Source organism: Eucalyptus grandis, chromosome 6 (assembly GCF_016545825.1).
Source record: "Eucalyptus grandis isolate ANBG69807.140 chromosome 6, ASM1654582v1, whole genome shotgun sequence".
NCBI lineage: Eukaryota > Viridiplantae > Streptophyta > Magnoliopsida > Myrtales > Myrtaceae > Eucalyptus > Eucalyptus grandis.
Window position 1 is genome coordinate 680,642 of NC_052617.1, and position 15,871 is coordinate 696,512.

At 41.5% G+C, this 15,871-nt stretch overlaps 1 protein-coding gene across 1 annotated transcript in view; it reads left to right on the plus strand.

The window, feature by feature from the left end:
- Positions 1-6,570: 6,570 nt before the first annotated feature.
- The window catches only part of LOC104451161 (patatin-like protein 2), a 33,991-nt gene continuing 24,690 nt past the window's right edge, over positions 6,571-15,871 (plus strand). Inside the window, 6 exon segments of the mRNA XM_039315713.1 lie at positions 6,571-6,699; positions 6,791-6,972; positions 10,015-10,017; positions 14,346-14,532; positions 15,033-15,194; positions 15,291-15,593. Coding sequence (XP_039171647.1) covers positions 6,571-6,699; positions 6,791-6,972; positions 10,015-10,017; positions 14,346-14,532; positions 15,033-15,194; positions 15,291-15,593 — 966 coding nt within the window.

Genomic DNA, 15,871 nt, shown 5'->3' on the forward strand with positions numbered 1-15,871 from the left:
TTCCTGCTCACCTATGAACACATACCATTTCGAGTGTTCGGAGTATCTCATTAAAATACTCTACTTTCCTTTAGGACTCAATTTCCCAAACTTGTGAGAGGACTCATGAGTATAGGCAGCATAATCCCATGGCTTAAGAAAACTTAAGTCCGGTTTTCTACCTGTCCATAACTTATATGGAGTGGAACTAACTAATTTGGAAGGCACCCGATTAAGTATATAGGCAACAGTTAACAACGCATCACTCCAAAAAGTGATATGTAAGTTAGCATGCGCTATCATGGACCTAACCATTTCCAGTGGGTTCTGTTTCTTCTCTCCGCAACAACATTTTGTTGAGGAGTATTTGGAATAGACAACTGTCTTTCTATTCCTTTTTCATCACATAATTTTCTGAACTCATCAGATAAATATTATCGACCTCGATCGGATCTCAATGCTTTTATTTTATTGTCTAATTGATTTTCTACCAAGTTCATAAACCTTTTGAAACAACTTAATGCTTCAGATTTATGAGAAATCAAATAAACATATCCGAATCGAGTATAATCATATATAAAAGTGATGAAATAAACAACTCCATGCCTTCCTCTCACATTCATTGAACCACGGACGTCATAATGGATTAAATGCAGAGGAAATTCAGCTCTTTTACATTTTCCAAATGGTTTCCTTGTCGTTTTCCCTACTAGGCAATGCTCATATATGGGCAAATCTACTTTTTCAATGTTGCCCAACAAGCCCTCTTTGGCCAGTCTATTCATACGATGTTAGCTAATATGGTCAAGTCTAGCATGCCACATAATTACATTATTATCATATGAAGTAGAAGACGTGAAACAAGGAAATAACAAATATTGACATCACTACAGTCAACATTTAGTACAATAAAACCATACAGAAAATGACCACAACCATAGTAGTTTGTATCCAAATACAAATCTACACCGCTTTTACGGAAGTTCACACTAAAAACAAGCTTAACCAACACAAAAAAAAAGACACTTAAATTTCGACGAATCTCCGGAGCATATAGAACATCATGTAGCAAGAAGTTGCGTCCACCACGCATGTTCAATTGGCAGGTGCCAATCCCTTTAACTTTAGCTCTGGAGTTGTTTCCCACATAGATCCACTTAGTTCCAGTTGGTATTCGTCGGAATTCCACGAAAGGATCCTCTATCCTTCGCTACATGGTTTGTCGCTCCTGAATCTACAGTCCACAAAGGATTGGATTAAGCCAATAATGCAGAACTTGACACATAAGCAAAGTTCTCAAATATACAAGAGGTGTTTATCTTTTTCGGCTCACAACAATTGCGAGCATAGTGACCCTTCTTGTCACAATTGTAACACCTCACCCTTGACATTTTCCTCACTTGAGGACGTTTTCCTCTCTTGTGTTGGTTAACTCTTGATTTCTTGCAATATGGACTTGATCCTTTGCATTCCCACATATTGAACGAATCAATGCGCTTGCGCTTAGAGCTCAAAGCCCTTTATGAGCTAGAACCTGCATTGCAAATATCTATTTTCGGCTCAAATGCCGTTAAGCGGTCCTCTACTAGCTCAAGGTGGCGCACAACATCCTCAAGATCTTCCATAACATGGTCAAGAGCTTCTAGTGCTTCTTGCTTTTCCAGCACATATTGAATCTTCAAATTCAATATTTCACAATTGTTGTCATTCATATAAGCAATTACGTTCTTAGTTGCTGAAACCATCGATCTGAACACATCAGACATATATGCACGAATAATTAATGCCTATCATTTATGCATCCACTTTGCACTGAGACCCATCATATCAATGAACAATTTCAAGTAAGGTTTCAGAATCAAAAGGTCACTATGTTTCCAATCATCCTCCAAAAATCCTAACTCAAAATTATCATTAATATAATTGTCTTATGCAAAATAAATTCTATGAAGTTACAAAAACTTCTATAAACTACCCATAGCAGTCAACAATAACAGAAAGCAAATAATATCTAACATCCAATAGAATAACAATGCTTTCACATAATACAACTATCCATTACACTAAGCAATATATACAAAGAAAAATATCAACATAGAAAGAGATATTCAACACTTAAAAACATCTCAAACTAATCTAATAAATAAATAGGGAATGACCCTTCTAATCTATCAGTCAAAATATCTGAGAAATTTGAAGGCACATTTACCAACCATGAAATTTTTTTTGGAGAGCTTTCATGTTGCCTCCAAGGTGCATTGACTCTGTGCCATGTGGCGCTCATTCTAAGGGTTGAAGTTTTGGTTAACTCAATCCTATAGTACTCTCTTACAAAAGCTACCACTAGCCTCCTATAACCCGGGACCACGTTGACCTCCCATTACCAATCTAACACTGCTTGCCATTTAGGTGGAAGAGTGTTCATCAAAGCCGGCACCTTCTCAAAATTCGGCATAAGATAACCATTCCAGATGATTTCCTGTATCATTTGATTGACCCTGACCACGTGTGATACTAAATCACCGTCATGCCATCGATAATCAGCTAATTCTGTCATCAGCCTTTTAAGTCTTGCTTTTCCTTCGTTCGTTCTTGGGATTGCAAGTATTCGTGCATAACGCATCATAGTTCCTGCAATAAATGCAGAACTAAAAATGGGTCACTTATAATCCATAATAAACAAAATGGAAAATACATAATTTTCCATGATTCATACAACAAATGCAGAATAAAAAATGGATTACCTCTAACCCACAAAGACATAATTGAAAAAGAAACTTTTTTTTTCCAGGTCAACGGTCATCGTTTGTCGGTCAACGGGTCAACACCGGTCAACGGTCGCCGGTCGTTGGGCTTGTTGGTCGGACCGGACAAACCGGTCGGGCGGTCAGACTGGGTTGGACGAACCGACCAGCACGTGCCGCGCACGTGCGCGGGTTGACATCACGCAGATGTCAATCAGCACGTGCGAGGCACGCCAGGCTCCCACGCATGTCGGGTCGGGTCAGGTTGCCGGTCGGGTCGCCGGCCGGCCAACGGTCATCGGTGATGACGTCATCCCAGCGGTTACCGACCGTTGGGTGACGTCATGGTGACGTCAGCACGTGTTGGTTCGCCGACTGGTGTGTGCCGATTCACCGGCTGGCGGCATCGCACATGTGCCGGTCCGTCACCGGTGCGTGTGGCGCACGCGTTGGCTGAGCCAGCGCTTCAGGCGCGTGGCACCCACTCGCAGTGGCTTTTGGCTGCGCGTGTGGGCACGTGCAGCGTCGCCCGGCGACGGTCGACATGTCGACGGACTCGTCTCGACGAGCCCTTTCACCCTATGCCTTCAAAAATCGATTTCGACTTACAGAAACTCGAAAAAATGGACAACCAGTGCTCGGGTGAATATTTTCGTGAAAATTCAATAAAAAAACATGAAAGGGGTCGGGAAAACATGAACTAGGGCTTTGATACCAATGTTGGGATTAACTGATTCCCCAAAATCGGATTCGACACTAAATCGAACCCCTAAAATGAATGCGGAAGACAAGCCCGGGAAAATCACGTATCACCGATCTTAAAGCACACCACGGATTTGAGCATACCTTGTTAGCCACAGATTACACACCAATGCTAAAGATTGAGGAAGTGAAACCGATCATGTTCGATCCGATGACGTCAATTGGCCTTGAAGGGAAGATGGCGTCGCCGTTTGCGCTCGTTTTTCTTTTGGAGGGAGAGAGGGAGAGGAACGTACGTTCGTTATGCCAACGAGTGTCTTCGTCTCTCTCTTTCCTCCCTTATATATGTTCCCTCAAAAATAGAAACGTACCCATTCATCCATGGGCCCTAATCCTGTGGGCCGGGCTTTTAGGCCCAACATGGGCAACGGGCCTTAAGCCCATCACATAAAACCATCATAATCAAACTTAGGAAATGGGCGGTCACTGTTCTCACTTCGCCTCAGTTAGGTCGAGTGTACTTTGGTCCTCTGTCTTTTCCCTGGTGCACGATGACGCGTGCTTCTCGCGCTCTTCCTAGGGCCATTTGGAATTTCCAAACATTTCCACGGTCCGCCCTTTGATGAGAGAAAGTCATATTCACGACTTCATTTTCATAATCGATTTTGATTCGGTATACAGCTCGGAATTTGCAATCCCTTAAATTACAAAGTGGATCTGTTATTCATAATTAGTTTTGATATATAATCTATATCATGTAATGTAACTTTCATTGTATTGGATTATGTATCTTTTGGGAAAATTGTTCAAAGAGTCCTAAACTTATTGCACTTTTGCCAATTCAGTTGTAAACTTTTTAATTTTGCCAATTGAGTGCTAAACTTTTTCACTTTTTGCTGATTCAGTCTATATAGCCAATTTTGGCCGGAAAATGGTGATGTGGATGCTGGCAGTACCACGTAGGACTGCCGGTGCTTTGCGTGAATAATTTTTAGTAATATTTTAATATTTTTTTGAATTATTATTATTATTTTTCCTGGTTTTTCCTTTTTTTGTTTTTGTTTTTTTTTTTTGCTTTCTTGGCCTTTTCCGGTGGCTGGCCACCGATCACGAGCAACGGCTGGTGGCCGGCCATTGGTGACAGCTAGCCAACGGCCACAACTAGCTAGCTAGCCTTGCCCGCCACAGGCGAGGCCCGACCCGGCGAGGACGAGCCTTGGCGAGGGCAGCCTCACCGGGCGTCAGCTGGGCAATGCCACGTAAGGCCGCCTTGGCCTGGGCGAGGGCTGGCCTCATTAGATCTAGTGAGGGGAGCCCTTGCTGGGGCTCACCCTCACCCAGGCGAGATTTGACCTCGCCAAGACCAAATCTAGCATGGCCGACCCTCGCCCCTGGTCGTGCGATGAGCGAGAGCAAGAATTTGTCCATACTGATCCGATTGTTTCTGGCTCTCCTTTTCCTTGTCGTCTTCTTCTCCTCCTCATCATTCGTGATCGGTGATGTCGCAAATCGTCGCTGTCACCCAGCCAAGGGCGAGGGCCGGCCTCGCTAGATTTGGTCTGGGCGAGGCCAACGCTTGACTAAGCGAGGGCGAGCCTTGGCGGGGTTCTGCCAGATCTGATGAGGCCGGCCTTCACCCAGGCCAGGGTGGCCTTGCTCGGCATTGTTGTTGCCTGGTCGATGCCCGACGAGGCCACCCTGGCTTGGGCAGGGGCTCCCCTCGCCGGGGCTTGTCCTCGCCTGGCTGGGCCTCGCCTGCGGTGGGCGAGGCCTGGCGGCTGGCTGTGGCCGGCCTTTGGTCACCGGAGAAGGCCAAGAAAGTAAAAAAAAAAAGAAGAAGGGAAAAAACAGAAAAAAACAGAAAAAATAATAAAAATAATAAAAATTCAAAAAAATACTAAAATATTATTAAAAATTATCAATGTCAACGCTGACAATTCTACGTAACACCGTCGGCGTCCACGTCGGCATTTTCTGGTCAAATTTGTCCGGATGAACTGAATCAACAAAAAGTGAAAAGGGTTATGACTCAATTGGCAAAGTTAAAATGTTTAAGACTCAATTGGCAAAAGTGTAATACGTTTAAGACTTTTTGGACAATTTTCCCTATATCTTTTATATGATAATTGTAGAATAGTTAATCAAAATTTGTATTTTTTAATGCAATATAGATGAAATGACGTAAAGGTTTGTATATTTTGTCTAAATGTAATTCCCATGCTAATAAAATAAGGAAATTTTTTAAATAAGAGCATGGAGTGCATTTATTTTCTCAAATAAGGGTTTGAAGTGAAAACCATTTCATAAAAATGTTAAAAATACCCTTATTTTTTTTCATAAAGGTCTGAAATAGTTATGATTATTTAAAAAAAAGGGCCTAACCTCACCAGCCAGCAAATTATTCTAACTAATTGGGAGTATTTTGTCCAAACACAATTTTAATTAAATTAGATTAAAAATTGGAAAAAGATAAAAGTTTTTATTTTTAAAGGCAAAAATAAGGACAAGGGCTCCCTTCTACCTGTGGCTTCCATCCCATCACCAATAAAACGGTGGCAATGGTTGACGAGGTCTTTGGCATGTGGCTGAGGGCTACCAAGCCCTCGCCAAGAATGGGAGAGGGTGGCGACCATCTCCCAAATCTTGGCGAGGGTTGCTAGCCCTCACATAGGTCTAGCAGCCCTCGCTCTAGACCAGCATTGATTCTTTATCGATTATTAATAATGCAAAGATATTGATTCATATATATCTCAATTTAAAAATTATGTTATGAGACTTATCTACAAAAATTCCGTGTCCAGTTACTTAATAAGTGCCTGACATATTACTTATCAATGAAATCATTGCTTATATCTCAAGTATTCTCGAAGTGAATTATGAAGAGTTTTGAACTGAGAAGAAATTTAGGACAAAACAAGGTGGGGGGCCTCTCCAACTCCGACCCACAAAACACGAAGACTTGACCAGTACGAGCATTGCTCGTTCTCCGAATTTTCTCATCCAATGGGAACTCGTCTTCAAAATAATGATCTTTGAACCTCATCTCTAGCTTGAACCTCTATATAAGCACGAGACATCGCGAAACATCATCTGACAAGTTTCGCTCATCTTGACTACAACTGAGTATTTCCAATCATACGAAAACATGGCATCGCTCGCCAAAGTCCAGCCTCCTACGTATGGTAACATCATCACGATCCTCAGCATTGATGGAGGTGGAATTAGAGGAATCATCCCCGCCACCATTCTTGCTTTCCCGGAGTCTGAACTCCAGGTAAACATTGGCTTAGCTTTTAGGTCTACCGTATTAAAAAGTCCAGTCCGTTTCGATCTTTCTTCCAAAAGTTATGTTTTATGCCTAACAGGAGCTAGACGGTGAGGATGCTAGACTAGCGGATTACTTCGACGTCATAGCAGGAACGAGCACAAGCGGTCTAGTGACGGCCATGTTGACTGCACCTAATGAGAAGAATCGCTCTCTCTTTGCGGCCAAGGACATTAGGTCCTTTTACCTCGAGCACAGTCCCAAGATTTTCCCACAGAAGAGGTACATCATTCATGACCACAATAATTTCATCAATCTGTTCTTGATTCTGATGGTTTTATATGAGATGGGCTTAAGGCCCGTCCACCCATGTTGCGCCTAAAAGCCTGGCCCACGAAATTAGGGCCCGTGGATGGAGGGTCGTATAAAAGGAGAAAGAGAGAGAGAGGAAGACACCCGTTGGAATAACGCACGTACGTTCCTCTCCCTCTCTCCCTCCAAAAAGAACAGTAAGCAAAAAGTGGCAACGCCATCTTCCCTTCAAGCGAATTGTCGTCATCGGATCGAACATGGCCTATTTCTCTTCCTCACTTCAGCATCGGTGTCTAATCTGTGGCTAACAAGGTACGCTCGAATCCGTGGTGTGCTTTACGATCGGTGAAACGTGTTTTTCTCGGGCTTCGTCTTCCACATTGATTTAGGGGTTCGATTTAGTGTCGAATCCACTTTTCGGGGATCCGTTATTCCCAACATTGGTATCAGAGCCCGAGTTCATGTTTTCCCGACCCTTTTCATGTTTTTTGATTGAATTTTCGCGAAGAAAATCGCCCGGCACGGATCGGGGCGAGAAATCCTGACACCCGAGCACTGTTCATCAATTTTTTCGAGTTTCCGTAAGTCGAAATCAATTTTTGAATGCATGGGGTGAAAGGGTTCATCGAGGCGAGTCCGACGACATGTCGTGCGTCGCCGGAAGACGCCGCACGCGCCCACATGCGTGGCCAGAAGCCGCTGCGCGTGGGTGCGACGTGCCCGAAGCGCTGATATCGGCTAGTGCGTGTGCCCCACGTGCCGGTCGGCGAACCGGCACGTACGCGACGCCAGCGGCGAACCGCACGCGCCGGTCGGCGGACCGACGCATGCTGACGTCAGCATGACGTCATCCAACGGTCGGTAACCGCTGGGATGACGTCATCGCTGACGTCAGCGCCGACGGCGGTTGGCCGGGCAGTCACCGGTCGGCGACCCGACCCGACCCGACCGCGGACGCCTGGCATGCGCGCGGCACGTGCCGGCTGACGTCTGCGTGACGTCAGGCCGCGCACGTGCACGGCACGTGCGGTTGGTTCGTTCGACCCGGTCCGACCGGTCCGACGTCCGACGACCGGCGACCGGCGACCGTTGACCGTTGACCGACGACCGTTGACCGTTGACTTTGACCGTTGACCCGAAAAAAAGAAAAGAAAAAGGAATTTGTTTCTGTTTCAATTATGTCTGTATGGGTTAGAGGTAATCCATTTTTTATTCTACATTTGTTGCATGAATCATGGAAAATTATGTATTTTCCATTTTATTTATTGTGGATTATAAGTGATCCATTTATTGGTTCTGCATTTATTGCAGGAACTATGATACGTTATGCAAGGATACCTGCAATCCTGAGAACGGACGAAGGAAGAGCTAGACTGAAAAGGCTGATGAAAGAGTTAGCTGATTATCGGTGGCTTGATGGTTATTTAGTATCACACATGGTCAGGGTCAATCAAATGATCAGGAGATCATCTGGAATGGTCATCTCATGCCAGATTTTGAGAAGGTGCCAGCTTTAATCAACACTCTTCCACCTAAATGGCAAGTAGTGTTAGATCGGCTATGGGAGGTCAACGTGGTCCTGGATTACAGGGGGCTAGTGGAAGCTTTTGTAAGAGAGTACTATAGGATTGAGTTGGCCAAAACTTCAACCCTTAGATTGAGCGTCACATGGCATAGAGTAAAAGCGCCTTGGTGGCGACATGAAAGCTCTCCAAAAGTTTTTCCATGGTTGGCAAATGTGCCTTCAGTTTTCTCAGATGTTTTGACTGATAGATTAGAATGGTCATTCCCTATTTATTTCTTAGATTAATCATGAGATGTTTTAAGGGTGTAAATATCTCTTTCCATGTTGATATTTTTCTCTGTATATATTGCTTAGTGTAATGTATAGTTGTATTATGTGAAAGCATTGTTATTCTATTGGATGTTAGATATTATCTCGTTGCTTTCATTATTGCTGATTGCTTTGTGGGTAGTTAGTCTGTGGGTAGTTATAGAAGTTTTTGTAACTTCATAGAATTTATTTTGCATAAGACAATTATATTAATGATAGTTTTAAGTTAGGATTTTTTGGATGATGATTGGAAATATAGTGACATTTTGATTCTGAAACCTTACTTGAAATTATTCATTGATATGATGGGTCTGTGCAAAGTGGATGCATAAATGATAGGCATTAATTATTTGTGCATATATGTCTGATGTGTTCAGATTGATGGTTTCAGCAACTAAGAATGTAATTGCTGATATGAACAGCAACAATTGTGAAATATTGAATATGAAGATTCAATATGTGCTGGAAAAGCAAGAAGCACTAGAAGCTCTTGACCATATTATGAAAGATCTAGAGGATGTTGTGCGCCACCTTGAGCTAGCCTATCGGCATTTGAGCCGAAAATAGACATTGGCTATGCTGGTCCTAGCTCAGAAAGGGCTTTGAGCTCTAAGCGCAAGCGTATTGATTCGTTCAATATGTGGGAATGCAAAGGATCAAGTCCTTGTTGTAAGAAATCAAGAGTTAACCAACACAAAAGAGGAAAATGTCCTCAAGTGTGAGGTTTTACAATTGTGACAAGAAAAGGTCACTATGCTCGCAACTATTGTGAGCCGAAAAAGGTAAACATCTCTTGTACATTTGAGAACTTTGATTATATGTCAAGTTCTGAATTATTGGCTGAATCCAATTCTTTGTGGACTGTAGATTCAGGAAAGATATACCATGTAGCGAAGGATAGAGAATCCTTCGTGGAATTCCGACGATACCGACTGGAACTAAGTGGATCTATGTGGGATATAACTCCAGAAATGAAGTTAAAGGGATTGGCACCTGCCAATTGAACATGCGTGGTGGACGCATCTTGTTCCTACATGACGTTCCATATGCTCTAGAGATTCGTCGAAATTTAACGTCTGTTTTGGTGTTGGTTAATTTTGTTTTTTATATGAACTTCCATAAAAGAGGTGTAGATTTGTATTTGGATTCAAACTACTATAGTTGTGGTCACTTTCTAGATGGTTTCATTGTACTAAATGTTGACTGTGGTGATATCAATATTTGTTATTCCCTTGTTTCACGTCTTCTACTTCATATGATAATAATGTGATTATGTGGCATGCTGGACTTGGTTATATTGGCCAACAACGTATAAATAGACTAGCCAAAAATGGCTTGATGGGCAATATTGAAAAAGTCGATTTGCCCATATGTGAGCATTGCCTAGTAGGGAAAATGACAAGGAAACCATTTGGAAAAAGTAAAAGAGCTGAATTTCCTCTGCATTTAATCCATTCTGACGTCTGTGGTTAAATGACTGTGAGAAGAAGGCATTGGGCTGTTTATTTCATCACTTTTATAGATGATTATACTCGATTCGGATATGTCTATTTGATTTCTCATAAATCTGAAGCAATAAGTTGTTTCAAAAGGTTTAATGAACTTGGTAGAAAATCAATTAGACAAGAAAATAAAAGCATTGAGATCCGATCGAGGTCGAGAATATTTATCTGATGAGTTCAGAAAATAATGTGATGAAAATGAATAGAAATACAGTTGTCTATTCCATATACTCATCAACAAAATGGTGTTGTAGAGAGAAGAAGCAGAACCCTACTGGAAATGGTTAGGTCCATGATGGCGCATGCTAACTTACATATCATTTTTTGGAGTGATGCGTTGTTAACTGTTGCCTATATACTTAACCGGGTGCCTTCCAAATCAGTTAGTTCCACTCCATATGAGTTATGGAAAGGTAGAAAACCGGACTTAAGTTTTCTTAAGCTATGGGGTTGTGCTGCTTATACTCATGAGTCCTCTCACAAGTTTGGGAAATTGAGTCCCAGATAAAAGTAGAGTATTTTAATGAGATACTCCGAACACTTGAAAGGGTATGTGTTCATAGGTGAGCAGGAAAGTGGGAGAATAACTGAATTTTGAATCACGGGATGTCACATTTTTAGTGGATGAATTTCCTAAGAAGGGCGAAATAGGGGAAGATTACTTCCTATTTGAAACATTGGATCAAGATAATGATATTAGTGGAGTTGGTCCAAGTGGGAGTAATATGAGAAGTGATGAATTGAATTCAACTCATTCTCAATTACAACCACATGATGAGATGATATCGTCATTATTTAATCCGAGTGGGAGCATAATGGGGAATGATGTGCTAAGTGTACATTCTCCCATATAGCGAACAAGTCGCCAAAGTATTCCCGGTCAACGTTTTGACATTGAAGGGGAAACTTTTATGGTTGCTCCACAAGATGAGGATGAGCTAAGAAATATTAATGAGGCTTTGAATTGCCCTAGTAAGGAAAAATGGATTCATGCAATGAAAGAGGAAATTGAGTCAATGAAGTCAAACCAAGTTTGGAACTGGTTGATCTTCCAATAGGACGCAAAGCTATTGGGAACAAGTGGGTTCTCAAAATACAGCGTAAAGTTGATGGCTCGATATAAAGGCATAAGGCTCGCCTTGTGGCGAAGGGGTATAAACAACATGAAGATATTGATTATGAAGATACATTTTCTCCTGTAGTGAGATTTACCTTGATTCGCATAATTCTGGTAATAGTGTTTAGTATGGATCTTGAGTTACATCAAATGGATGTAAAGACTACTCTCCTCAATGGAGAATTAAAGGAAGGAACATATATGGAACAACCTGCTGGTTTCATAGTGAAAGGCCAAGAAGAAAAGGTATGTCGACTTTTGAGGTCGATATATGGCCTTAAGCAGTCGTCAAGACAATGTTATATACGATTTCAATGCCATAATGGCATATGATTTTACAATGATAGATGAGGATCATTATGTATATATCAAAAGATCCAAGGATCAATTTGTGATTATATCATTATATGTTGATGATATACTAATTGCCAGAAGTAATATGGAGTTTGTTAATAATGTCAAGAGTTGGTTGTCTTCCAACTTTGAGATGAATGATATGGGATTGTAAACCCATAGATACTCATATTACTAAAGGCGAGGGATTGAGCCACGGACTGTGTCAAAGGACTCCACAAGAGAAGGAACAAATGAAACATGTTCCTTATGCTAGTGATGTTGGAAGCTTTATGTACACTGTGATGTGTACAAGACCTGACATATGTTATGCAGTTGGAATGGTGAGTAGATACCAATCCAATCCAGGTCAAGCACGTTGGAAAGCTGTTAAATGAATACTAAGGTATCTAAAGGGGACTGCTGATTATACGTTGAGTTATTATAGAAAGGATCTGCAACTCAAAGGCTATTTTGATGTTGATTGGAGAGGAGTCTCGATTTGTTTTCTTATCGAATAATGACACCATATGTTGGAGTAGTAAGAAACAAACGTGTATAGCCTTGTCCACGATAGAAACTGAGTTCGTGGCATTATCAGCAGTAATAAAAGAAGATGTTTGACTTAAGAGATTTTTTGGATCATTTAGGTGTTATTGGAAGTGCTGCAGATTAATTGTTGGTTAATAGTGATAGCCAAGTAGCAAAAGTGTACACCAAAGATCCAAAATATCATGGCAAGACCAAACCTATAGATACCAAGTATAATCTTGTCAAAGATATGATTGCACGAAAAGATGTGAACTTAGAGTACATACTACGCATAGAATGGTAGCAGATCCTATGGAAAAGCCAATACCTAGAGATGTGTTTTTGTGGCCATATGAAATCTCTAGGATTGTGTAGAGGCTGATGTACTGAATATTGTAATTTCCCTAAATGTTCACATTTGATGAATTTGTGTTTTCATCATTAATGCCTATGAATCTTTGTTTGATCTTTATGCATCTTAATGCTTAGTGTATTATTTTAAGTTGAGAAAGTATGTCGGACAGATATAAGATTAGCCCACTCACACGGGTAATCGCCTCTATTTACTGTGTGATAAATAGAGATTGGACTGTTTTTAAGCTTATTATCTAGGTGATAATCGAGAGCTCAAGCTTAAAATACGTATGTCGTCTTAACTGGGTGTTAAGATGAGGACATAATACTTACTATGTCCGAAAATAAAATACCCCACATATTTTACTTTATCTGTCTATGATGCCAGATGTGAGTTCTAATGAATTTTGTGAATGAATAGATACGTGAACTCAATTAGACATTGGGTATGTCTGAACTATCATCTGTACGGTATTGAAAGGTATAGACATATGTTCCATGGGAAAGGAGTTAATACCGTAATACGTATTTCATACTACGTATGCATGAGCCGACCAATAAGAGTGGCAAAAAGTTTGATCTCAACTTTTATGACGTGTGAGACTCTTGAGGAAAAGAGTTCCTCAATTTTTAGTCCCCTCATGACTCTTACTTATTCTCAAGATTTCTATTTAGTGTTTGCTATCTTAGGATGTTGCCAATGGTCATGAGTTGATTCGATCTAATGGGGCATTTCTAGAAAAGCAAGTTGAACTGAAATTAAGAGTTTGAAGGAAAGAGGAAGATCGAATTTGGAGAATCACATTGTAGTTTTTGTATTCACCGGTTAACCAATTATGACTGTCTTTGTGATAATCATAATTGTGAATATAATATATATATATCATTGTTTAAAAGAGATCAAGAGAGATATAAATATGATCAATCGATCTAGGGTGCTGCATACTAAATCTACTTGGAGTGTGATGCCATTATGAGCTGCTATATATTCCTAACAGATGTATGGCAACGAGCTCTCAAAGTATGCTGGTCGCACGGATTATTCACCGGTATGAATGTTGAAGAGAGGTAAAGAGAATTCTATTCAGCCCACCATGTGCGAGTGGGAGATGATGGTTTTATATGAGATGGGCTTAAGGCTCGTCCGCCCATGTTGGGCCTAAAAGCCTGACCCATGGAATTAGGGCCCGTGGATGGAGGGTAGTATAAAAGGAGAAAGAGAGAGAGAGAGGAAGACACCCGTTGGAATACCGCACGTATGTTCCTCTCCCTCTCTCCCTCCAAAAAGAACAGTAAGCAAAAAGTGGCGACGCCGTCTTCCCTTCAAGCGAATTGTTGTCATCGGATCGAACATGGCCTATTTCTCTTCCTCACTTCAGCATTGGTGTCTAATCTGTGGCTAACAAGGTATGCTCGAATCCGTGGTGTGCTTTACGATCGGTGAAACGTGTTTTTCCCGGGCTTCGTCTTCCGCATTGATTTAGGAGTTCGATTTAGTGTCGAATCCGCTTTTCGGGGATCCGTTATTCCCAACAGATTCTCTGGGCTTCAGTAACTTGGCTTAGTTTATCAATACCCAGTTCTTGTTAACTTACGTTAAGCTAAAGCACCAATATTTCTGTTCATACTTCTTTTTTGACGGTGCAAGTATTGATGAAGCAAATTTGACCAGGGGATTGTGGGGGAGAGTAAGAAACTTGGTGAAGTCATTGACAGGTCCCAAGTATGATGGGAAATATCTTCATGGGCTAATAAGGGAGAAACTTGGAGAGGCTCGTTTGCATGATACATTGACCCATGTCATCATTCCAACCTTCGACGTCGAGCGTCTTCAGCCCACCATTTTCTCCTCCTATGAGGTCTCTCTCTCTCTCTCTCTCTCTCTCTCTCTCTCTCTCTCTCTCAAATCTTAGGTATACTTTGTCTATGAAATTGCGTTTAAAAAAGTTAAGCTTTTGATCATCAAGACCACTCCTTGTTCAGGCAAACATAAGTTGAAATAATGACGAGTCGAGGCTACACCAGTAGTTGAATACTCTATAGTCAGGCATGCTTAATGATAGATGATGCTGCAGAGGGATTGAGCTATATGTGAGACCATCTTGGCCCAAAAATTTGGTTGCCATGGAATGATATTAAGTAAGCCATGCTGAGAGTTTGACAAAATGGCAAATATGCATTTGTATTCAACGAAAGTCCCCCATATATACATTAGAATGTTTACAAAGAGAAGGTCCAATTCAAATTGATTGACAGAATTTAAAGTATAAGAGCATTAGATTCTCTGGGTATTTGAGCATGTCTTGCTACTTAAGGACATGTGCGGAGGTCTAAGAAAACTATCAATCTCGTCCTTCAGGTTGTAAGATCTCCATATCTGGATGCTCGACTCTCGGATATCTGCATTGGGACATCCGCCGCCCCGACTTATCTACCAGCTCACAATTTCAAGAATCAGGACGTTCAAGGATGCACTCGCGAACTCCATCTTATAGATGGTGGTGTCGCTGCAAACAATCCTGTACTTAATCATCACTATTTTCATAGTGGGACACCTTGATCTCGGTATATGATCAATACATCACTTAATTCTTACCATTTGATACTTCCATACTAGGCATTGGTGGCTATAGCCCAGGTGTTTAAGGAGACAGCCAACGCCAGTCCCGATTTCTTCCCGTTTGCAGAGATGAACTATGGACGATTTCTCGTGATCTCAATCGGGACGGGTTCCCCAAAGATAGAGCGAAAGTACAATGCCAAAATGGCCGCGAAATGGGGAACCGTGGACTGGCTTCTTCATGGCGGTTCAGTTCCCTCGGTGGATGTGTTCACTACGGCAAGTGCAGATATGGTGGACTTGCATATTTCTGCAACTTTTCAAGCACTCCATTTTGAAGACAACTACCTCAGAATCCAAGTAAGCTCGGTCAATTAAAATTGAGCTACTATCGCTTATTACGTGATCTCAGAACTAAGTACACCTCACACGCTCACTCGAGAAAATGTGGTAATTCTCACACGTGTGTACTGAAACGTCTCGAGATTACCTACACTTTGTGCTTGATAGAAGATACTAATTCAATCTAAGAAAGAACCATCAATTTGTCAGGTATCAACCTATATGACGCATGAGAAGGGTATGCATGAACAATACGTCCAAGTAGAAAAAGTGCGCATACAAAATACACCAATTAA